Here is a 22,414-nt window from a genome sequence, read left to right as displayed (position 1 = left end):
GCCTCTTCAGGACCTCACATTAACAGAGCGTGTCGAACTGGCTGCGTAGGAACACTGATCACGAATTTTCGGAAATTTCCGATTTTCGGCCTGGAACATCTTTTGAGGTGTAATACAAAAAGTCTCATATCATAATAAAGTCAAATCTCATATAAACTATTATACATACACCGACTGAATGCTGCCTAAGCACTCTTAACTAAAAGTTACCTAAGTAACAACACCTGACGAAATCCGTGATAAACAAAATATGCTGGTCTGCTGCACTTTTATTGAAACAGTAATAACCGCAATTTCGAGAATCATACCAACTTCGCCATCTCACGCTTTGCGTCGGTTACTTATCTCGGAAAACTCCAAGAATACACATCGAAGACGACCTCTCTAGAAAAAGGGCCGGCACCTGCCAGCTTCAGGCCGTCAACACTGCAAGACGAAAAGGCCCCGAAGGAACGAGGTAACGTCCGTTAGTTCCGACCGGCGACTCCACGATCGATGAGGCAGGAAAGCGAAATCACTGGATATTGGCAAGATAGTCATTGACCTGGGATGGTGATAAGCGGCGGAAACCGTTAGCGTCACATATTCCTATTTCAATGTTGTCCTGAGTCATTTGTCCTTCAAATCCTTCTTTTAGCGTCAGAATTGCGGTGTGTACGGCATCCTCAAGTTCAACGGTTTCGCTGTACCTATTAGTAAAAAACAAAGACTTGTCAGGAAAGTTTGCGAATTACTACGGGCACAGACACATCTAGATAATATCAATTCATTTTGCCTCGCCCTTTTACACACTATCAGCTACATGCCCGTTCAACAAGAAAAGGATTATAATGTGAGTCTCTCAATAGTAAGTATCCTAGCTTGGATCCCACCTGGTATAAATGAGCAGACGACGTGAAGACTTGACTTCGAAATCGGACTAAAGTATTTTTCGAAATAATGCGAAAAAAATGCTTTTTTCAATTGTTGTTTCAATTGAGATCTATAGCGTTTTTTCACTTCCTACAAACCATACTCACTTCAATTCCTAAATCTATATGCTTAAGTTATTTTGATATTGCGCCACTGCTTTTTCGAATAATGGCATCTACATACATTTTAACACATTGGCATTGAGAGTGGGTTTGCCGATGACTGTGTTGTCTACAATAATTCATTAGATAGTCTATAATAGTCCGTAATCCTCTTCTCCTTAACAGTCCGTCTCATAAATACAGTCATGAACGATAGCCAGAAAACGCTCAGGTATTTTTTGACAAGGATTTTTACAAAAAAAGTACCAATTTTGTTTATCTAATGACATACCTTTTCTCTAGAAATGTCTTTCCGTTGACGTTATTTTTTCCTAACGCTGTCGCCTTCCAGGCAAAGTACGCTCCGCTAGGATCACACTGGAATAGATATCCCCGATCGTTGTCCCACCCGCAGATAAGTAACGAGACGCCGAACGGCCTCACCCCGCCAGACTGCGTATACTCTTGCATAATGTGTGCCACCTAGCACCAACAAATTAAAACACGTTAATTATAATTACTGTTATACCGATTAAGAAGAAAGAAAGATCGAAGCCTTTTTTTATCTATTTCTATCCTATTCTACTATCAGTTTGGAATAGCCCAAGTGGTGGTTTATGGTTTAGTAGCTTCACATTGTTGTACAGTGTACTGTTTCTTTTGTGTAATTTATCTGTGTAATGTTCGAAACGTTCTGCTTCGAATGTATTTAAGAAAAAAAACCCATACAAGTAGTCTAGAGTAAAATACATTCATTTGTTTATTTTTTTATAGCAGAAGCTCAGTTATTCATGAAATAGATTAAAACGTTTGCAATGGGAGGGCTCGACGAGAAAATCCCAAAATGAAGTAAACCTATATTGCATGCTGCCCAGCATACGGAGTGTGATTTGAGACGTACACCATAACTCGACACCTAAGGAAGAATAATCGAACACTGGTATAATTATTATCACCTTTTGGACGAGTTGCGTGGTAGGAATAGACTCTCCATATGTTAACCAGTACTGTTGGGCAATTTTTCGGGCCCGTTTCACAAGCAAACGGTAATCTGGGCCCAAACCCGAATATACCATCCCAATATGATCCGCGATCATCTCCACCTACAAGAAATTAATCGTTATATTTAATATTTAGCAATCTAATTATTAGATCGTTGATTTTTGTTCTTGAAAGACGGCAAAATACGGTCTTCTCATTGGCAAAAAGTACCATGAAAAGAAAAAAATACTAATAAAAACGACCATGAGTTATTATAAAATTATATATTTAAACACGACGACAAAGCCCTCAATCAATTATGACCAGTAACAGTGTTTAGTTGTGTGCTTGATGTAATTGCTATTGAACTATCAAAAAAATGTTTAGCCAATTAGCTAACTTATTATAATTCGCGATGCTTATTTAGATATAGATACAAAATCTAACTTGTATATATATTGAGTAGATATAAAATGTAATACAGATTATGTAAAATGGAAAACCAGCGACCGCTGGTATCTTTCAATCAAAGGTTCGACTGTTCAAGCCAGCACCATATATAAACATACATCTGTGGATACCCTTTCGTTCAGATTGCTTTCATATTCAAATCTAAGAATAGCTTTGTGCCGTGAAACTCACAGAATCCGTAATAATGCAAGTTCATTATATACAAAAAATGGCTCAAACCACAATGAAAACTATTGGATGTAATTGTTCGCATATTTTGGGAACACTAGACCGAATTTTAGTTACACAATGGATGAAGTAGAACGGTGTAATTGATAGAAAAAAAGTACGAAGTAAAAAGGGTATGTAAATATTAGAAACCTAAGTGGCGAAGTTTGCACACATTTCGAATTCACTGCTCGAATGTCCTATTCGGCTTTTTCGATAATGGTCACATGTCTAAAGTACACGTGGTTCTATACCTTGAATGTCGAGTGCTCCACATTAAGAATGCTCTTCTGTTTCTTTTCTGTAGCCAAAACCACTCCATTTGTCGCTTTAATACCCACAGAAGCAGCTCCAGCTGTCACAGCATTGAGTGCGTACTCAATCTGAACGAGCTTTCCCGAGGGACTAAACGTCGTCAGTGAAAAACTGTACCGTTCCGAAGCCATGTCTAATGCCAGAGGCAAAAAGTGAAATTAAACTTAAGCTACTGAAACACTTTACTTGAGGAAAGCTGGTAGAATGGTAGGGGGAAACCTGCGAATTCAAAACAAGTTTCTGCACAACCAAAATACTGTACTGAATGATGACCGGCAATTCTTCTTTTCGCGTGATGACGTACAGAAGCAGACCGTCAAAGCCCGCCAAAACAAAAACATTGGTAGAAAGAGCTTCCACAAGCTAAAGGAAGACAAAAAAGGAAATTTGCCATACGCATTTTGAACTCATCTAGCAAACGATGATTTAGTACTAAGCGTAAACTGGTGAGACATGAGATTATTCAGCGAGCAGAAACTCCAGTTGATTTTCAGACGACACATTGAACCACGTAAGAACTTGATGAATGAATGCATTTTAAGCTATAACTAAAACAGTTTGTAAAACTCTGATTTTTCGTAGTATCGGGAAGGTGGACTCGAACAAAGCTTCTTTAATTGTTCAGCTATCCCTCGAATTTAAAGTAATATCAGGATGAATTATGAATTAAGGCCTAAGAATACAATATCCAGAGTTTAATAGGTGAAAGTCCTAGGATAGCAGACGAAAGCCCTTGAAGTGAAGTGCAGCCTACCTAATTAATAGCCTTTAACGCATTAAGGAAGACTGTTCCTTAGAGTACTCAGCTGGCTTATTGGCTTATTAGCCCAATAAATTTGCTGAAGTTGATCACCTTATGTCACAAAAGCAACATAAGTTCATTCAGATTTAATGCAATCGTGTAATAGTAATGTGTACATTTATCCATTATTTATTTGTTGCTCCAACCATTCAGTCGTCATTTTTTTATTACGTATTAAGCCAGTATATACTTTCTGCCAACAAGTTGGAGATGGACACGTAATCGATTGCGCCTGATTTATAGAACATTGTTCTGGATTATTATTATCATTACCCTGGAACACTATTCCTTTTAAAATATCAAGGAAACTCAACATATATATATCAATGGCAAACGTACTATTATTAATTTGTCTATCCTAATTTTGTTCAAATTTGAAAATTATGCTTTGTGCAATGTAAGTTATAATTCAATATGATTTTAAGTTAGTTTGCCGAACAGGTGGCCCGCATGTGTCGGGTTAATTGGAATAATTAGTCGCTTGCAGATAATCAAAGATGCCGAGAAAGTTCACAAAAATCTGAACTTAGTTTTTTCACCGAATACTGCCGAACTGTCTTGCAAATAGAAATCTTACAAGCAGAACTATATGACATATAATTTTTAACAGTTGTCGAGATAAGAAGAGTCTACTTTTGTCTTCTGTGCACTCTTTTGTTAACAAAAGCGCGATTTTTTATCATATCCACGAGCAGTGCGCAGACTAATCTATGACGATTTAAACTGCTGTGCTTTGAGGTAGGGTTTACAAAAGATTTTGAACCATTTTAAACAACACTATTGCGCTTTCTTTTGCATTTGTAAATTAATTTATACACGTGGACATGTGGACATATATATATGTCCACATGTCCGCGTGATAGCGTAGTAGGTAACACTCGTGCCCGCTAAACTTAGGAACACGTCGTGGTCCAGGTTTGAATTCGGGCATAGACACAATTCGTTTCATGCTGAAAGTCATTCGACTCAAGTAAATTCTAACGGCTTAATAACCGGGCGCAAAATAAGAAACGAACATGTATCTACACAACAAGGCCGTTTACATGGCGGTCTATACAAAGAAAGTTGTTTCTAGTACACTGTTAGTAGTAACTAAAGATCCTCCCTCGATAAACTGGATCGGAACGCTACATAAATTTTTATAACTAGATGTAAAATGGACAACAGCACTTCTGGTTATTTTCCTGCACTTTTCTTATCACCCTTTAAAACTAGCGCTGTCGCAGCATCGTCTAGTACTTATTAAGCACCAACATCGTACAAGCTTGTATATCGTCAAAATGTAATTTATAATTTCATTGGGGCAATTCATTAGGGTCGCTTTCTTGCAATTTACCATAAGTGTAGCTACTGTTGCTAATGTATGTTGTTGTATCAGGTACTTGAACAGTGCCCCGGATACGCTAACATACATGATTTTTAGATTAGTCCTTCACGTCTACTTGTTGAACTATAACGTGCATCTTTGTTTGTATTCCTTTTAGGCGTACTTTTATGCATCCTTATAGCCGTTTATGAAAAAATGGTGGCCTTTGTTTTGATGTAATTGCATTTGCAACTTTCTCCTGACACAATCACAACTGAACGCCGATACGAAAGAATATGTAGGCTTCCATAGCAACCAGAAACTAAAGTGGAGTTTTTACGTTAAAGAAGGCCGAAAACTGCAAGCACGTTTTTATTATATTCTTCCCCTCCATTGACGTTCAATGGCGCTACGCTCTTTAGAAACATGGCGGCTACATAAAGTATCGCATATTCGGATAGATCATTATCTCGATGAGTAGTGCAGTTTTCTAGGAATATTACCGTGTAACTAGTTTCGCTATATATTTAACTAGTCATTACTATATTATTTTATCAATAATCAAATACTGTCACAGGCTAACACACATCATTTTAAGTAAACACTCATTTTTTTAATCTATCTCGATTGGTCTACTAGAATGTGTTCCTCCAAAAATGCATCTACATATAAAGTGAGAATGCATACAAATCGAACATATGGTGATTGAGATGAATGTTTTAGAGTTGGCCCTTGAGGCCAACTTAGATTATGTCTTGCATTCAAACAATTCAAAAAGGAGAGTGCATAAAATGACTCGAAAAGTTGAAATGTTTACTCAGCAACTCACCTAGTGCACATCGAGGTTCTAGCTTCCATGAAATAGATTCGTTTGAAAGTAAAGAGAGTGGTTAATTATTCCATATATTTACGGTGGAAGACTCTCTCTTGATTGAGTAAAGATATAAGCACACGTCTATAGCGACAACACACATGTTTAAGTGTAGGCAACTTTTGTTATCATTTTAAAAGGCTCACATAACCCGTCTGTTGGGTATTGGATCCTCAGTATCGATTTGGACCATTATTATTTTTAGGGTATTTTTTTTACAAAAAATATACAGTAAAATTTTTAGGTGTGGTCGACTTTTGGAGCTAAATTATGTAAAACCTCAATCAGCGATTAGTATCGTATAGTTAACAGAAGCGAACTCCACAAAACACTTCAGCTAGCAGTTATTTTCATGTGGCAGTTCACGCTTGAACTAAAAGAGACATAGTAAGCCAACTTCCTATAAAAGATCTACCCGAAATAAACCGTCATTACTCTAAGAGATTTCGATAGCCCTGTATTTATAGAGTCATCACTATTTCCACTCATATTTTCCATAGACGCTTGCTGATGCATTCATTTAGGGGTTTAGCTGTAGAAGTTCGTCCTTGAGGAATTTTCTTTAACGTCAAACGGGCATTTGTCATGCTTGCATTGATGCGGACAGTGAATCGTCAGCTTTCGATTTAGAGTAAATCCTGCTCAGCAGAGAAGAGAGGTCTATCAATATCCTAGGTCATTTAGGCCCAAATAATGTATAGGTCAATATTTTGCTGTCGACGTTTAAACCGCTGACGAATTTCCAGCTGTTCTCGAATATCATCATATATTTACTTGTGGGTGATCAAGCACGTGTCTAAACTCTCATGTCCTTTATTCTTCGTAGCCTTCCGGTATCAGCCGGAAGCTTTTTTATTAGCTTCTGGATCTCGGCTAGGACGGTTTCTGTGCCCATTTGAGTGACTGCTGGTGGCAGGTTTTAAGGAGCATGTTCCCCCGCCTGACATATTTAAGGAAGGTGTTTTAGATTTTTATGATGTGCCTCCCTTTAAGTTCCAGCACTATTTGATGTTTGCTGCGGTATGCTTCTCAAAACTTCGTTTTTCAGGTCACTTTCGTCCAGCACCAAAGTTCATATAAACCTCGTCAGCACAAAGTTGCAGCTTTTTATACATTTCAGCGATCTTTAATTCCAGTGTCATTTCTTCGCTATTAGTTAAAATGGCCGTGTCGGTCTTCATCTGAGTGATTTGTCCGCGCAGAACGAAATTTACTACTTTCTTCTCGAAGAGGTCAAATTGTGTTTTTTTCACAGACCAGCGTCATCTTAAGGCTGGCTTCTTTTTGACGTCGCTGCGCGGAGACATCCGGAAGAGGCTTGTCTTCATATCTAAACCCCTCTGTGATTCCTCTACGACTATGCAATACAGTTTGTACGGCTCGCCTCACGTGCCACACGAGTTCGTTCTGTAACATGCTCACCTGGAAATTTTTATATTCTTGACAGGAAAAAAAGTGCACAGCAGATATGATATTTCCAATTCAGAGAAAGCGTTTTTTTTGTCTTGGGCAGCCCACGCGTTTATATTTCTGGGGTATCACTTCCCGCATATGTCTGATACTTTCATTCACGAATCAAATTGACCAAGGCGGCCCTAGAACATCAATAATGGATCAAAAAAAAATGGCATGTAATACAAGTTCTCTATAGTTTCTTTTTAATTTATATTGAGTTCATATAGGCAGCCGAAAACTCAGCAAATATCACCAGTTGACACGGGTATCAAATGTGCTAGATACGAGGCATCCTTATAAATCGTTTGCTTCTTTGTTTGTGTATGTTGTTGAGTAAAGTAAATTGGTTTTGCAACTCAACGCGGCCTTTGGCAGTTTTCGAATGTTCAGTACTTTCGTCCATGGTGACGTTGTTTACGTCGAGGTTAAGTTCCACGTTTTTTGGACCAATTTCGACCACAACCGATATTTACCGAGATCTTGTCTGATCACTTGGTATCTTCTGTTTTTCGTTATTTTGGTGTACTCCGCATTACCACTTCGATTGTAGTTTCAGTTCGACCGCGAACTTCACCGCTGAAGCCTTCTCGTCCAGTCTGCTGTAAAAATAAATACGAGTTTATTATGCAAATGTCCTCAGGAATATCAACTAATAGAGTGCTTGTATCAGCTGATAGCATCTGACCCAATGAGAGTCGTAGAATCCAATAGCTAGAGTTAGATTTGATTGATTTTCGTTAGTTGTACAATTCGCAGACTGTCACATCTTTTGCAATAGATTTGTTTGGTCGACATCCTCGTAATCAATCGGACTGCTTGTATTGTATTAGGGAAATGCCGACGTTAGGCCCGACTGCTTTGTACAAAAGCAGTTTATAATTAGTTTCAATTCATGGTTAGCATACAAATTTATTGAAACGATAGATCGCTGCCCAGCAACTTGACGAACGTGAAAGCAATTGTTCATCTCTGCTTCCATACAATTTTATGATGCCAACCGTTAGTTATAGCGTACTTAGTTTAAGACGAAACCTATGACGTTACCTTTACTCGAACATTAGTGAAAAAAACTGATTATAAATAATAATCATTCATCCCGCTGTCCGATAGAATTATGTTACGGCGCTAATCATAACGAAAGCATAATGAAACAAAGTACAAAAGAAGTTGGGTTTCTGACATTTTTCAGATGCGTATCAGTTCGACCTGGCGACTAGCAGCTAAACGATAGGTTCTTTATTCAGTCGTCTAAAGAACGCCTCTGTCAGGTGACTGGGTCTTCAAGTTGACGTGCCGCCCACTTGAGATATAGCAAAAGCCAAAACAGCAACAAAATGCATTTGTACCCAAGATCGATGCTACGAACGTCTGTGTACATTACGGACACCGAACTGCTAATACCCAATCCGCTTCGTAAAGAACTCGCGGTTTTTGATAAGAGGTCTATTTCTCTGTAAGAAAGCGGTACAGAGTCCCGAACAACAAGCATTCATTGACTTTTTAAATGTAACAAACCTATTGACTGAGTCTCATCAAACGGTTTATTTCTATATTATATAGAAGAAGGAGAATTACATAGAATAATGGAATAATTAAACTTGAGAAACGTTCATGAAATAGCGATGAAACTTCGACATAGATTTGACACTTCCTAAACATTGGTTATTCATTTGTTAACATCGAGTAAACGCATGGCATCGTACGTAGTACGGTAGAGCTGGCCGCGCGTTTAACAGACCGACAGTAAAGTTGGTATTCGGTATACTACGATTATTTTGAGGTTTTCACTAGACTAAAGACTGATAGTGAGTGGTGTTACGGCTGTAAATTAAGCTTTTCTCTAATTTCTGTACAAAAAAGAACAAAATATCTGCAGTGGCAATGCCCGACAAACGATTATAAAATCCTGACCAGTTAGTAGAAATTATTTTTGTGCTAAGTTTAAGTTGATCTTCTAGTAATCACCAAGTTACCATTAGGCAAATATACAGCTCTACCGAAAACGGAAACATCCTCATAAATGAAACACAACTTCTTTTATCGTTGTGTAGAGCGCTCACTTCAGCCTCTTACCAGTTATAAAAGTATTGGATAATATACCTGATCCTATAGCCGTATGCCAGCCTATCGCACCGGCTTTCTAATATAAATGCGACGGTGATTTTTGCTTCTGATCGAAGAGCGCGCACTTGGCTACCCATGACCAACGGATCTCATGAGCAGCGCGAATTCGACCGGACGAAAATCGTATCCTGTAGGGATACCGCAGACCATCGAAGCTCCGATTGCTCTCTCTCACACTCTTGCATCTTTACGACTGACAGCTGTGTAGGTATAATTACCTTATTTACTTTTTACTGTTCTTATGGCTATACAATCACAATTGTATAGATAATCATTCTTTTCTCGGGTAGCATATAAGAAGCGTGGATCGCCGTCGCCAGGGTAACGACGCCACTCGTATTCGATTCGAGGCGCTGGGGCCAACGTAACAGCGTCAACGGTTCGTTTGATGTCGGTGGGGTCTGCTATCGTGTGGCAGCTATCGTTGTCATCAGAGCTTTTCTCGTACGCCCCCAACCGTTCGGATAATGATGGTTTAGTTGTATTGCCTTATGCTGCTTTTATGCAGAAGCTTGAAATCATCCGGGTCGTTTAGCGAGTACAAGAAGGTTGTTGAAGATTCGTGCTAGAAACAGTGATCGATTTACGGATACGTTCGAAATGGGGTGCATCTTTTGAGAGTACTGACATACGACGGGAGAGCGGAGTCGTCGAGTACGATGGAATTCAATGCAGTTCATTTGGCCGCTGTGCTTTCAGGTAGAAGTGGAGGGACAAAATGAGTTAAATTAGATAGTATAGAAATCTTTGTTAGTGATATATGCCTAAAATATCAGACTAACTGGGTAAAACGCATACGTCAAACGGCTTCCCGCGAAGGTATACCAAAGATGTCAAGGTATCACACCTTGACAATACGTGGACAATACGTGGAGAGTGTACGATGTACATATGAAGTTTCGCTAGCATTCGCGTAGTGGTCGCAATTATTGAAATGAAAAAACTTAGTCTACAGCTCTAGACCATAATGCGATGCGAGTTGTCTTCACGAACACTGTATAAATACATGCAGTATTTTTTAGGTTGCTTAGTGAGTTACGGCGGTTATTTCTGAAATAATTAGCCGGCGAGAGAAAACCTTATTATCAAGGGGCTAGCTGTCGGTTCCACGATGTCCCTTTTACGCTAACTATTCGAATTAATTTTTTGGTGCATTTATGATGATCTTGCTTAAGCTAAATAAACAACTGAAGCCGAACAATACGACTCTGTTTCACGATATATCCTTATTGCGAAATATATTTTGTCAGAAGCATATTTTTCTCGGTTCTTATGTATTCATTCACGAATGCCCAATTTTTCCGTATCATCCAAAAATGCTCAAATGAAGAACCTCTGAGCTACAATACGCTTGAAACGGGTCATGTTCTTTGACATACAACTAGAGAATATTCCTGCTTTGATATTTATGTACAGAAAAATACTATTTGCTATTTCTATCGATGAGATTTCCAACGGTTGACTTCATAATTCTCTCGTGTGACGACGTAGTTCTAAATGCGTTTTTTAACTAAAGTTTTTAACTTTTTATCACGTAAAAATTTGGGATATTTACGAAAAAAACTATCACCCTAAATGTACTAGCGATTCGCATTCGTTTCTGGCACAAAAATATTAATAGTGATAATAGTTGTCGTTTGCTTATTCTAAATTAATTTGCCATTCAAGAGCCTGTAAAACATAAAGTTGATGCTTAATTACGGATTTTCCTTATAGCTATCTTCAGCCTTTGCTGTGCTCAGATTTACCTTGGTGGAAACTACGATTACGACCCACGATGTCATATCTCGCAGACAGTCCAGGGCGAATGGTATTCGAGAGAGCGTGGGGATGACACCTTTACTACGATCGAACAGGTGATGGACATGAACTGTGGAAAAATTTTGACAAAAATGAGTTTCGTTAAAACTACTACTCGGTTTCAACTAAAGTTTCGAATGTTACATCTAGCACTACCTATCTACTGTATCTAGTGTAGAATGATCTGACCTATGTGTCCCTAATATTAACAAGCAAATACGTTTTCCGCTAAGCCATCATGTGGGCTACATGCTCTCAACTGGTCATTTGTAAAAATTCACACGTTACGAAAGCAAATTAAAGCTTCATTATGTGTTGCTCAGGTCAGATTAATTGAGTTGAAAAATCGGCGTAAAAATAAAGGATGATGATTTTTCTCGCTGCATGGACAATTCCTGTTTCAATTTGCAGGAAACAATCCGATTCAACGCATACGATCAGAATACGCAGCGGAACCTGGTCATCAACACGCGGTGTATCAATTTGACAATATACAACAATGACAACTATACGTTCGTTCTGCAGAGAACTGATACACATGTGTGAGTTTATCACCGTGGATAAACTTTTATTTTTTGCAAAAATAAGTAAACCTATCATTCTGTATTAGTGAGAAAAAGTTGAATCATTGCAATCCTTCGCAGAGCTCACTATACGGTTAAGCTAGCCGCATTAACTATAAACTGGCATGGGTCTTTAGCGGTGAAAAATGCAAGTACCTTTAGTTACAATAATAAAGCATTAAAAAAAAGTAAATCTAAAAATCACAGGCGTCCTAAGCTAACATAAACATATTAATGTTTTTCTGATTTTTCACGTTTAGGCCATGTTACTACTGTACGCGAATGTTCGTGCGAACTCTCAACGTTATCGACAAAATTTCAAGTGAGTAATCATTGTGCATAAAAGGTATATAATAGCTTAAGCAGATTTATTTTCACTACAGAATATCGAGAAAGCAAAACTCTGCACCGAAGTGCACACAGACTAAGAATGATGGATGAGGCATGTTTGTATCTATGAAATTTATAAGGATTCCTGGAAAATTTCAGGTTTTTCACCGATTCCCAGCATATGCGGGTTAGAGTTCCATCACATATAGTTGTATTCACTTTGTTTTGTTTGTATACACTTGTTGTTCATTGCTAGAATGGTAGTATCTAACGATTGGTTCAACGCATTTGTCTTTGTTCTCCTAGCACCATGCGTAAATATTAACCCTACAGAGAGGCCCGACGTGCAGACGGTTTGCCGGAATCTCGACGTCAATATGGAACAGATCACACTATTTTGTATGTAAATTATTTTTGCTCGATATTCAGGACCTGAATGTTCATGTACGTTTTAAAAGTGAAGGATGTGCTTCTATTTCAAATGCAGATCGAATACTGGTATGTAATCAGCAAAGTTCTCCGGAGCGAAAAGAAAAAGTGGGAATTTTTAATTAATTCGAAAAACGTCTGTTAAATTCTACTAGAGCCTTCCACAAATAATAAAAATCATTAACTGTATTGTGCTAATGTAATAATTAGTTTTACTGTACCTGGTTTGAATATGTTGCTTACGTATTTTTTATCCTCGTTTATTTGTCGAACCTTCGACCTGGGTTCAGAAATCACTGCTGAGTATATTAACCAATAACACCGCTTTTTTTCAGCTACCAACCCTACGCCAAAAAACTGTCGCTCGTCCCTTGAAGGTGTCTGGAAGTTTGCGTATAAAAACACGTACAGATTCTCCGGCGAGTGCAAGCATCCAGATGCTAACATTACAGCGTGCCAAGTACCTGGTAGTCAGTTCTTCATAGACAACCAGCAGTTCCAAGTGAATTATCGGCAGTGTGAGGGCATGGAAGACACCGAGGAAGGAGGTAAACACACGTACGGATAGCGAAACATTGGTTGTCCGGTTCTTAGCATCATACGGACATTACTATTGTTGTTAATGTTTCTTAAAAAGAAAATAATGCTATTGTCTAGAATTTCTGAATATTTCTTTTTACAGATAACAAGACCCCAAAGAGCTCCATTATGGCGACGTTGCAGATCGGTCAACCAAACAGGATGACCCTCTAAGCGCAAGACGCTCTCTAATGAATTTCGCAAAAAGGCTATAAAAACGGACAACGGATTAGGTGTATTTTTATTTGTTGAAACCATTTATAATCAGCACACGAAAGAAAGCAGCCTGTAGTGACGTTCACTATTTCTGTATTCGATTGCAGAAGTCCAATTTAAGTGTCTCGGTGATTGGTACATTGGGAAGAACCACTTTTTCGCCGTAGTGAACTCCCGCGAATCTCGTATTGATGAAAAATATCGTTGTTTTTTGGCTAATAGAGATGACGACACTTTCTTGGGAGCATCTATTACCCCTGAGTGTAATGTCCTTAAGAATCCTCAGGATGCCCCATCCAGATACCACATGGAGCAGGGTTCGTAATCATCAGATTGTTATCCGTAAAGGTGCACTTAGCGTAGTTATTCGAGAAAATTATCTAAGTTTCATATATTTGCGAATATCTATATGTTACGCAGCTTTATGAAGAAATATGCACAACTAAAAAAATAAAGGTTAGAGCCCACTGATTTGGGATTCTACAATATTTTGGGTGTCACAATTTGCTATGTGTGAGGTCCAGAGGTCTGGTTTGCGTTAAACGAAAGACTTTGATTCTTTTTCAACATCTCGATCTGCAACTATATATGATTATCGATTTTGTAATAAAGAAAGTTATTTATTTTTATAGTGAAGACTGAAATTATGGAGCCACGTTGTAAGCTACCGGAAAACTTTACTGGCGAATGGATTAACACTGCTAACTTCGATGCGGATGTTATTATCAATCGAACTCACATTATCGAGCGATGGAAGCCTGATACAGGCCGCATCAAGGAACAGGTGTACGTTTGCGTCGAAAAAAGAAACAATAGATATATGATGGCGAGACACGGAATCAACGGATGGTATGAATCTAGCATATCTATTCATATGGTTTATATGTACGTGAACAATCAGTCGAATAACTTCATTTAGCAATACGCATAGATAGATACATACCAAAGGTCTTGATGCATTTGTTATGCCTGCACAGGAGCATTGGAACACATGGAGCCTTCCATGAATAGGATGATAAAACCGTATTTTAGTATTTGGTACAGAAGTGTGTCTATTAAAACAGGTCGATTCCGAAAGCAAACTTGTATATCTGTTCAAATGTGATGGCTAGTGTTAGTAGAAGATAAGCTTTATTTTGGTGCAATGGTACAATGAAAATCGGCGTTCATTTGAAACAAAGAAGCAGATTGCTTAGTTTGCCTATTTATCAGATTGCAAAGAAATACTCTTCTTTCGTTCCAAGCCAATACATGAGGGCCAAACGGCCCGTTTTTTTAGAGCGTTAGAGGTTAGACCAGCAATAATATTTCCCTCGTATAGTTTGTACATTGGTTTGTTTGTTTGTTCGATTTGTACTGTTACTCCGTATTGGTGCGGAGATCACTGGATCTCTTTTTGAAATTATGCATACATCTATACAGAACTAATTTATGTGTGCGCGACGACGTTTTACTAACGTCAACTATCCTTCTTTAAGTGAACTACAATATGGCACCATTGAACACGTTCCTTATAGCAATAGAACATATTCATAATGCTTAGCGTTAGCTATCCCTAATTTTCTATTGTTCCTCTTATTAATATCATTTAGCCAACGTGACTATGTTTGTTTCGATTTCGTGCCACGACACCACTCTGTGATTCGATATCGCAAAGGCAAAGAACTTCGAGATCCAACTTTTTCTACTGTTTGTTCGTGGACTATGTTCCGAGCTCAGCAGGATTGGAGGTTTGTATAAGCTCAGCGTGTATGTAGGCTAATTAAATCCAGAGCTGCATATGTTAAAACTAACTGAAAGTCAATTGTTTCTATATCAGGCACAACATTGAGCTTTATTACATGGTCGCTCTAGAAGATATATGGGCCAGCGTGATGCGAGGCTATCTGAACCACTGTGTAGCGAGCGTATTTAATGAAAAATAATTTCATAGATTAATCTAGGGTCGTATATTTAGCTGATTGTACAGCATACCGTCGTTACCGATCAAATGCCTCATATGATGGTTTTTGGAAAAAACTGTGACAACGCTTTTGCCGTAATGCACGATCAAGACTTAACAATTTTTTACATATATACATGTGAAACACTTACGGTTATCAGTCACGATTCATGATGGATGTTATACCAGGCTTATGGATGACACCGGTAATTCTACAGGTTCAATCGACTTTGGAAACTGTTTGGACCATTATAAACCTAACTTCACACTGCCCAACAAAACTTCATAACGACCTATGACAGATAAATCATGACCCTTAATTTAGTTTGCTTGACACTAAGTTTTTATACAGCGTTGTTTTACTAGCCAATATCATACTTTTTTCTCAAAAAAATAACCTATTTTTTACCTTTGCTGAATGACTGACTTTTGTATACAAAATAATTTGTGGCCCAGATAGCCTTACTTCTTGCTTATATAATTTTCTAACGTGTTTTACTTTAAGCCAAATAGTAGATGCGTTAAATTGACGTTTCTTTGCAAATCGAAAAATTTTGTGAGCGTTTTTAAGTCACGAGACAGAATTTTGATCCTTGTTGTATACACTAGCACATTTTTTTGTATTGCCAACGGTTGTTTAGTATATCTTTGCCCGCGTAGGCATTTTTTTCGCTCCCTATTTCTTTTCTATTAAAGAAATTTAAAATTATTTGAGCCTCAACCTTAAGCTCTATTGCCAACTGACCTTCTACACAAAATTTGTTTACCTATAATTATGAGAAATTCAAAATAACCGGGCTTATTCCTCATTTTAATGTTCATGCTGCTAGACTACACAAAAAGCGAATATAAAAAAATAAATTTATACCCAAGTCAAGTGATTTTCTCATAAAAACGTTGGACTTTTTATCTATTTTCTTTTTTTTTATAGTGAACATACGTTCATGCATTTGTTAACATTATCCATTCGCTCTGTAAAGGTACGATCTCTTGGTGATGAAGAATCCGGTAAGCATTAAATGTCCGGTAGCAGGCAAATTCAAATTCCAGCAGCACGGTGATATTCTGTTTGAGACTCGAATTCGGGGCGGAGTAACCCAGATGCCCCGCCCGAACGTCTACTGTAAAGAAAACATTTCTGGTAAGTTGTACAGATATTTTGTACCTCGGTTATGATTTCCTTTAGAACTCCAACATTCTTCGAAGACCCGTTTGTATGTCTTCTGAGGGATAAGCAATAAAAAAGCTATTTAGAAGTCAATTAGCGGAATAAGGATTTTAGAGGTCAAAGGATTTTAGAGGGTATTTGGACGTTTCATTTGTGTGTTCGCTCCAGTAGTTACCTCTGCTTTACTACGGATTGTTTTATTATCTATTTAATTTTTATTATTTGTAGACTTCTCCGTATGTGATCGCGATCAACGGACCATCGCTGTTGATGCCGACTATTGTGTGTCTGTTGACCATTTCGGCCGTCCCGTAGATATTTACTCCGAGCCAGACCATATGCTCAAATGTATTGGCTTTTGGCGAGAGAACCTCAAAAGCTACCTCATTACGTATGAAGAAGAGGACGCCTACTCTAAGTACCGCTGTTGGGTGTATCAACGTGCTGATCTCAACCGAATTCTCATGTCACTTAGTGTCGGTGCGTTCTGTCACGTTAAACAGGACGTCGTATCTATTAGCTCGCGGGAAGGGGCTCAAGTTGCCCTGGATATGGTTGAATACGAAAGAGAACGTAAGTTGCAGACTAACTTTGTTTGTAGGTTGGCTCTTCAATGGAACTATAGGCATGTGTCGAATGTCGCCTTTAATAAGACAGCGTGCTAATTGGCTAAAAAATACTATTAACTGTGGAAATAATCGTTTTTGCAGATGACGACTGCCCGATGTATTTTGATGATGGAACCAATCCGTATGCGGAGATATCGGAGCAGGCTGCCACGTTCGATGCTGCCACGTTCAATGGTGCCTCTGAAGTTCCACATTGTTCATTAGCTGTATTGTTGTCTATTGTATGGCTGATAATCGGCCATATTTGCAGACATTTATATTAACAGTTTGGTGAAAATGTCAATCAAATTAAAAATTTTACGAGTTTTTTGAAGTTCATGTGAGTATTATGCCTTAAACATAAAGAAGAACACTATGGATTCATTATCGTACGACAGTTCGATTTTTTACTATGAGCATTAAAACCCACTGATGCCCTTAAAGGACAAACAAACATTTTATTTATTTGAAAAAGCTCTAGATACGCTATTGCAATGGTCTATCTCTAGAAGGATAAACTTGCTTGTAGTCTGATATAAAAATTGAGATAACGGTTTACTATTTGCTTAATAATATACGTTTATTTAGAGATTAACAATTTATTTATATATTCCTTTTAGCAGACATTATTCTTTATCGGTGCAATTGATTCTATGCATTGACTCCATTACATGGAAAGGGAAACTTTAATTAACCCTTCGTCCTTTCGCCATTGAGATATGAATGCTTCTCGGAGCAGTGTGCAAATAACATGTTCACTTACCTATCCAGTGCCTTACCAGTACCTTAACCGTCATCGTGCAATCAAGCGGTCTTTAGACAAAGGTCGAGTTAACGAATACATATCAAGCTAACCACTATATAGGCAGTTTAGCATTGTGCAGAAATACATCGATTCTACGGATGGAAGCATTAACGATACATTGATTTGATAAGACGCCTTACACATTATGCTTATAGCTCGTTTCAACAAAACTTTACCTTTCTTCCGAATCGAACTTCCGCCAACATACCGCTAGGGATGTTGGACTGTTAATATAATGACATGTACGTCTTTATTTTTCACGCTGAAATAGGGCACACCAGAATAAGATAAAGCAACGCTTGCGAATAGAAGCATTTGATATAGCAAGGGAAATTGCAAAAGCTCGAACGTCACTATAGTATATTATATTGCCATAGTTTAATATTTTGCTGCGTCGAAACGGTTCTGTGCGGATGTACATATAATGAACGCATTTATAAAAAAAAAAACGCTTTGTGAATAAATTATTGAAAGCGAAATAAAAGATACATAAATAAGTGTTTTTAAGGCCGAAACAGAATTTCTACAAAACCGAGCGTCTAAAACGGCTTCGACTTAAAATGCGTTAAAGATTGTCGGCTCGTCTGTTAACGATTGTATTAGATGCTCCAAACCAACACGGCAATACCCGATGATGTCAACCGCAGAATAAATAATAAACATATTTATTTGATAGTGCATCTGATCTATTAATTATACAAATATATGTAAGAAACAATAGTTTTATATCGATTCCGTCATCTGCATATGAAGAGCGAAGCGCCAAAACGTGTATTATTGAACAGAACTTAAAATGTGGTTCGGCTTTCTCCATCTAGAAACTTATTTTTTTTCTTCCTGTTATCGTAGATTTTGCCTAACCACGAGCCAACTTTTCTAGTTCCTCCCTTTCTCTACGCGCATTGTTGTCGTTTTTAAGTTTTTAGCAAAACCGTCACTATTAAACCCCTAAGCAACAAACAACGTCTGATAATTAGTTTAGTTTTTTTGCTTTCAAATTGGGAATAGGTATTTGACTTTCCAACTATAGGTAACTAACGGCGACGTCAAATGCGTAATAGATTGAGATACTTTATCCTTGAATAAAGGCCCAGCTTGTATTTGAAATTATGCCCGTCTTAGATTACTGGTACTGGTAAGGGACTAAGCACAGAATATTATATCAAACGGATGACCTAAAATAAAGAGGGAGCCACAAAGCCTGTATCATGCCACTGAAGGACTCTCACGACGATACATCGTGGTGGCCACCATAACTGACATTTTCGTTGTTAGACATTTTGACGCAATAGATTGCTCTTGCATGAATCCTATTAGACACTATATGATTAGTTCGTGTGAATCACATTTTTTTCTGTAGTAAATATTTAATATTTTTACGCATGGTTAGAAACCACAAAAGAAGATAGGTGCTACCAAATCGTGTAGCAAATTATTAACCGTCCATTAAACGATACACAACCGTCTGCCATTGATACGAGTGTGAGTTTCATATCAGTTACTACAAATCAAAAGCCTATAATGTATAGTCTAGACTTACTATTTGATCTTCGTTTACATGGCAAACAGCATAGTAAAGAATAAATGGGCGATTACGTGGTTCAATAAAATCTAATACATTGTCGCAGTTTCGTGACTTGCCAACTTGAGAGCTTAATAACGGTACTGCTGCTAAGCAAGTGAGCAGATGTTGAGTTTCAAACAAGTTTTATTAAGACTTAGGAAAGCCACATAGCTTTTAGACCTATAAAGGTTTCATTTCCGACAGCAATGATTTGATCCGCTGGTAGGAGGAACCCTCGTCCGCCAAATGCAGCATTAAGCGAAGGTTGCACCTCGAGCACGTAAGACTTCTTAATGCCCAGTTCCATATAAGCCCAATCAACTGAAGAGCCTGTTACAGCGTAAATGGTCTCAGCAGTGGGTCCATATTTGTATTGTGTTCCTGTTGTAGCCCTATGAAAAATGAAAAAGAAAATTAGTTTCTACAGTTCTGCGGTTATTTTTCTGCAGTGTTTTTCATTTCAACTACTATATACAGTAACTCTATGAAAAGATTCTATTATGAATGTTTTGCAAAATCACACAACACTGATCTGTGATCCGTCTCCTAATGACCATGGACAAAGATTGCTTTATATAATAAAATCTGATCCTTCCACCAGTATAATCGCATTTAGCTTATATTTACCGAATAAACAGATGGCCCAGCTCATTTGATTCCATCCCACAAATACATGCGTAGAATTACACGCTTTTTCAAAACTTATGCTTACTTAATTGTATCGACAGCGATCTTAGACCTTCTCATTAGATCGTCATGATCAGGACAGTGGTCTGTTGTGTAAGAGTAGGGGAACATCCACATTAAGCCGAACGCATGCACAGCTACGTAGTATTCAACATCGTCCTTAATTCCAGTCAGATAATCACGGAGGGCAGCAGTTTCAGGCTCAGAAAAGGCATTTGAGCCGCAGTAGATGTCTGAGCATGGATTCTTCTCGGTGCCAACACCGCAGTGGGGACCAGACTTGAAGTTCCGATTAAGATCAACACCCAAGCAACGGTACAAAAAATTTGACTTCTTTGGGTTTCGGTTCTTTCGCCAAAGCCTGTTCTGGATCCGGGTATATTCGTAGCCATCAGGATTCACTGAAGGAATAATATGAAACTCGAACCTGTAAAAGAATAAGTATTTAACATTTGTAAAATGATTTCGCATTACGCCATCTATAGCAACTGGTCCAACTAAATAGGGCAGCAGCTCAAGCTAATGAAGCGACTCAGTGACGCATAATCGAATAAGTCCTTTCGAACAGGAGACAGCATAATCTTGACTGCTACGACTGGGGGCTGTCGCTTGTTTGAATACTTCGCTGAGATGCACGTCTAATTCAAATCTTGATTGAGTCTTAACAATCGTTGTCTACACAAGGCGTCGAACTGCTCACCTGTCTAATAGGTCCTTGTGTGTGTTCTGGTTGCGCACGAGCTCGTCAATTATGTAAAGGCAGCTCGATGTGGAAGCCCATTCACGAGCGTGGATGCCGCACTCAAGGAAAATGATAGGCTTTTTTTCTATTGAGTTTGAGATCTTGATGCCGACGATTTCACGTCCTTGAGAGGTTTTGCCAGTTACAAAACGATTGATGTGACCCAGGAAGCCCGCCTCATTGACGTAATGGCTAATCGATGCATCGATTTGGTCATATGATTCAAACTGTCGGAGATTAAGAGACCGAGGCGTACCTAGGGCATACGTCAACCCGGTTCGTTCCTCATCAATTACCTTCTGGAGATCGTCCTCAATAACTTTCAAAACGCAGTTAGACTTGTTGAATGTTGATTGAACCTCAGGAAAATGCTCCGGGGCGACCGAGAATAGAATCGACCCTTCACGGGGCAAATCATGCCATAATTCAAGTAGACCATTTTCGTTGAGTGATCTGGCAACATTGAATGTCCATAGCGAGGGAAGTTGTGCGAACACTAGTCTATGCTTAGTGAAGCTTTTAGGTGTCTCATCTTGAAACATGGCCGTAGTGGCCGAAATTCCAATTATAGCTAAAACGGAGACACGGACCATCGCAGAAGGATACGGAGCAGGCCACTGAACTATGATCTACCGAATGCCCGGATTATATCTATCGTTTTATGCTAGAGCTAGGCTCGAATAAACTCGATAACTTGGTAATTATGGGAAACGGTGTTAAACCCGCACATGCGGGAGAAGCCTTTCGTCGTTAATCTCGTCGGCAGTCATTATAGCGATCTAACAAAGCGATGGATTTCGCACGAATGAACGACTCTACAATAAGATTATCAACATATATTATCCAATAACATCCTTGCAAGCTTGCCTGAAGTCAACGTGAGAGACTATAGCAAATGTTTTGAGACGCATTTTAGGCTCACGATATTGTTCAGGTAAATTAAAAGGTTGTCCACAACTCTATTGCGATTGATATATAATGTACAAGTTAGCTCGATCGAAGCGGAGTGCGTAGATGAATGTACAGTGATAAGGAATCATGCAGATTTATATTTTTTTTTTAAGAAAGGCGAAGCTAGAAATAATACGAACTCAAGTGGTTTTTCTTTATTATTATTGATGTGCTGTTTTTCTATCTTTGGGTCTTATAGTTGTTTTCTTAAAACTAATTTTTTCTTTAATATATATTAAAATAATACTCAAAAATGAAAAATAGTCATAAGAATATTCTGCATTTCTATAAATCTTAACTAGTCTCGAAAGGTTAACGAAACATTTCTATGTTTGAGTTTTTTTTGCGAAGTATAGATCGGTGCAAAAACTTCCGCTGTGCACAAAGCACATACAATATTTGGTGAATATTTATAGAATCCTGAAGAGTCCATCCAAATCGTTAAGTCGCTATGCATTCCGAGTATAGCATTTGTGTCCGCATAA

The 22,414-nt window shown here is 38.3% G+C and overlaps 3 protein-coding genes and 1 long non-coding RNA gene across 7 annotated transcripts; 1 reads left to right on the top strand and 3 right to left on the bottom strand.

Annotated features, from left to right (window-relative positions):
* Positions 1-233: 233 nt before the first annotated feature.
* Prosalpha2 (proteasome alpha2 subunit) lies at positions 234-3,269 on the bottom strand. The gene is made up of 4 exons (XM_022791076.2): positions 2,927-3,269; positions 1,970-2,116; positions 1,306-1,496; positions 234-689 (listed from the first exon to the last, which is right to left on the bottom strand). The coding sequence occupies exons 1-4, from the start codon at positions 3,116-3,118 to the stop codon at positions 515-517; spliced, it is 705 nt and encodes a 234-aa protein (XP_022646811.1). The 5' UTR covers positions 3,119-3,269; the 3' UTR covers positions 234-514.
* Positions 3,270-3,290: 21 nt separating this feature from the next.
* udt (protein undicht) lies at positions 3,291-18,663 on the top strand. 3 transcript variants are annotated; one of them, XM_086979468.1, is made up of 13 exons: positions 8,741-8,862; positions 9,602-9,753; positions 11,262-11,401; positions 11,757-11,887; positions 12,169-12,230; positions 12,545-12,637; positions 13,003-13,215; positions 13,570-13,779; positions 14,095-14,311; positions 15,055-15,192; positions 16,385-16,545; positions 16,801-17,145; positions 17,283-18,663. In XM_086979468.1, exons 1-13 carry the CDS (start codon positions 8,756-8,758, stop codon positions 17,462-17,464), a joined length of 2,151 nt encoding a protein of 716 aa, XP_086835594.1. In that variant the 5' UTR covers positions 8,741-8,755; the 3' UTR covers positions 17,465-18,663. The 3 variants fall into 3 exon arrangements, with proteins under 3 accessions (XP_022646809.1, XP_086835594.1, XP_022646810.1); XM_022791074.2 differs by lacking the exons at positions 8,741-8,862; positions 9,602-9,753 and adding an exon at positions 3,291-3,498; XM_022791075.2 differs by lacking the exons at positions 8,741-8,862; positions 9,602-9,753 and adding an exon at positions 10,104-10,244.
* On the bottom strand, positions 7,602-12,565 carry LOC111244231 (uncharacterized). 2 transcript variants are annotated; one of them, XR_015320544.1, is made up of 4 exons: positions 12,407-12,565; positions 11,294-11,415; positions 9,522-10,232; positions 7,602-8,020 (listed from the first exon to the last, which is right to left on the bottom strand). It is a non-coding gene; the product is annotated as an uncharacterized LOC111244231 (long non-coding RNA). The 2 variants fall into 2 exon arrangements; XR_015320545.1 differs by having other exon boundaries at positions 7,602-8,017.
* A 312-nt stretch (positions 18,664-18,975) lies between the features above and the next one.
* LOC147757263 (carboxypeptidase B-like) lies at positions 18,976-21,583 on the bottom strand. Its single transcript, XM_086979469.1, has 3 exons — positions 20,937-21,583; positions 20,262-20,663; positions 18,976-19,941 (listed from the first exon to the last, which is right to left on the bottom strand). Exons 1-3 carry the CDS (start codon positions 21,569-21,571, stop codon positions 19,704-19,706), a joined length of 1,275 nt encoding a protein of 424 aa, XP_086835595.1. The 5' UTR covers positions 21,572-21,583; the 3' UTR covers positions 18,976-19,703.
* Between the last annotated feature and the right edge of the window lie 831 nt (positions 21,584-22,414).

The sequence above is a fragment of the Varroa destructor genome, unplaced genomic scaffold (assembly GCF_002443255.2).
Source record: "Varroa destructor unplaced genomic scaffold, Vdes_3.0 BEIS01000002.1, whole genome shotgun sequence".
NCBI classification, from domain to species: Eukaryota; Metazoa; Arthropoda; class Arachnida; order Mesostigmata; family Varroidae; genus Varroa; species Varroa destructor.
This window is presented reverse-complemented; position numbering and strand designations above follow the sequence as displayed.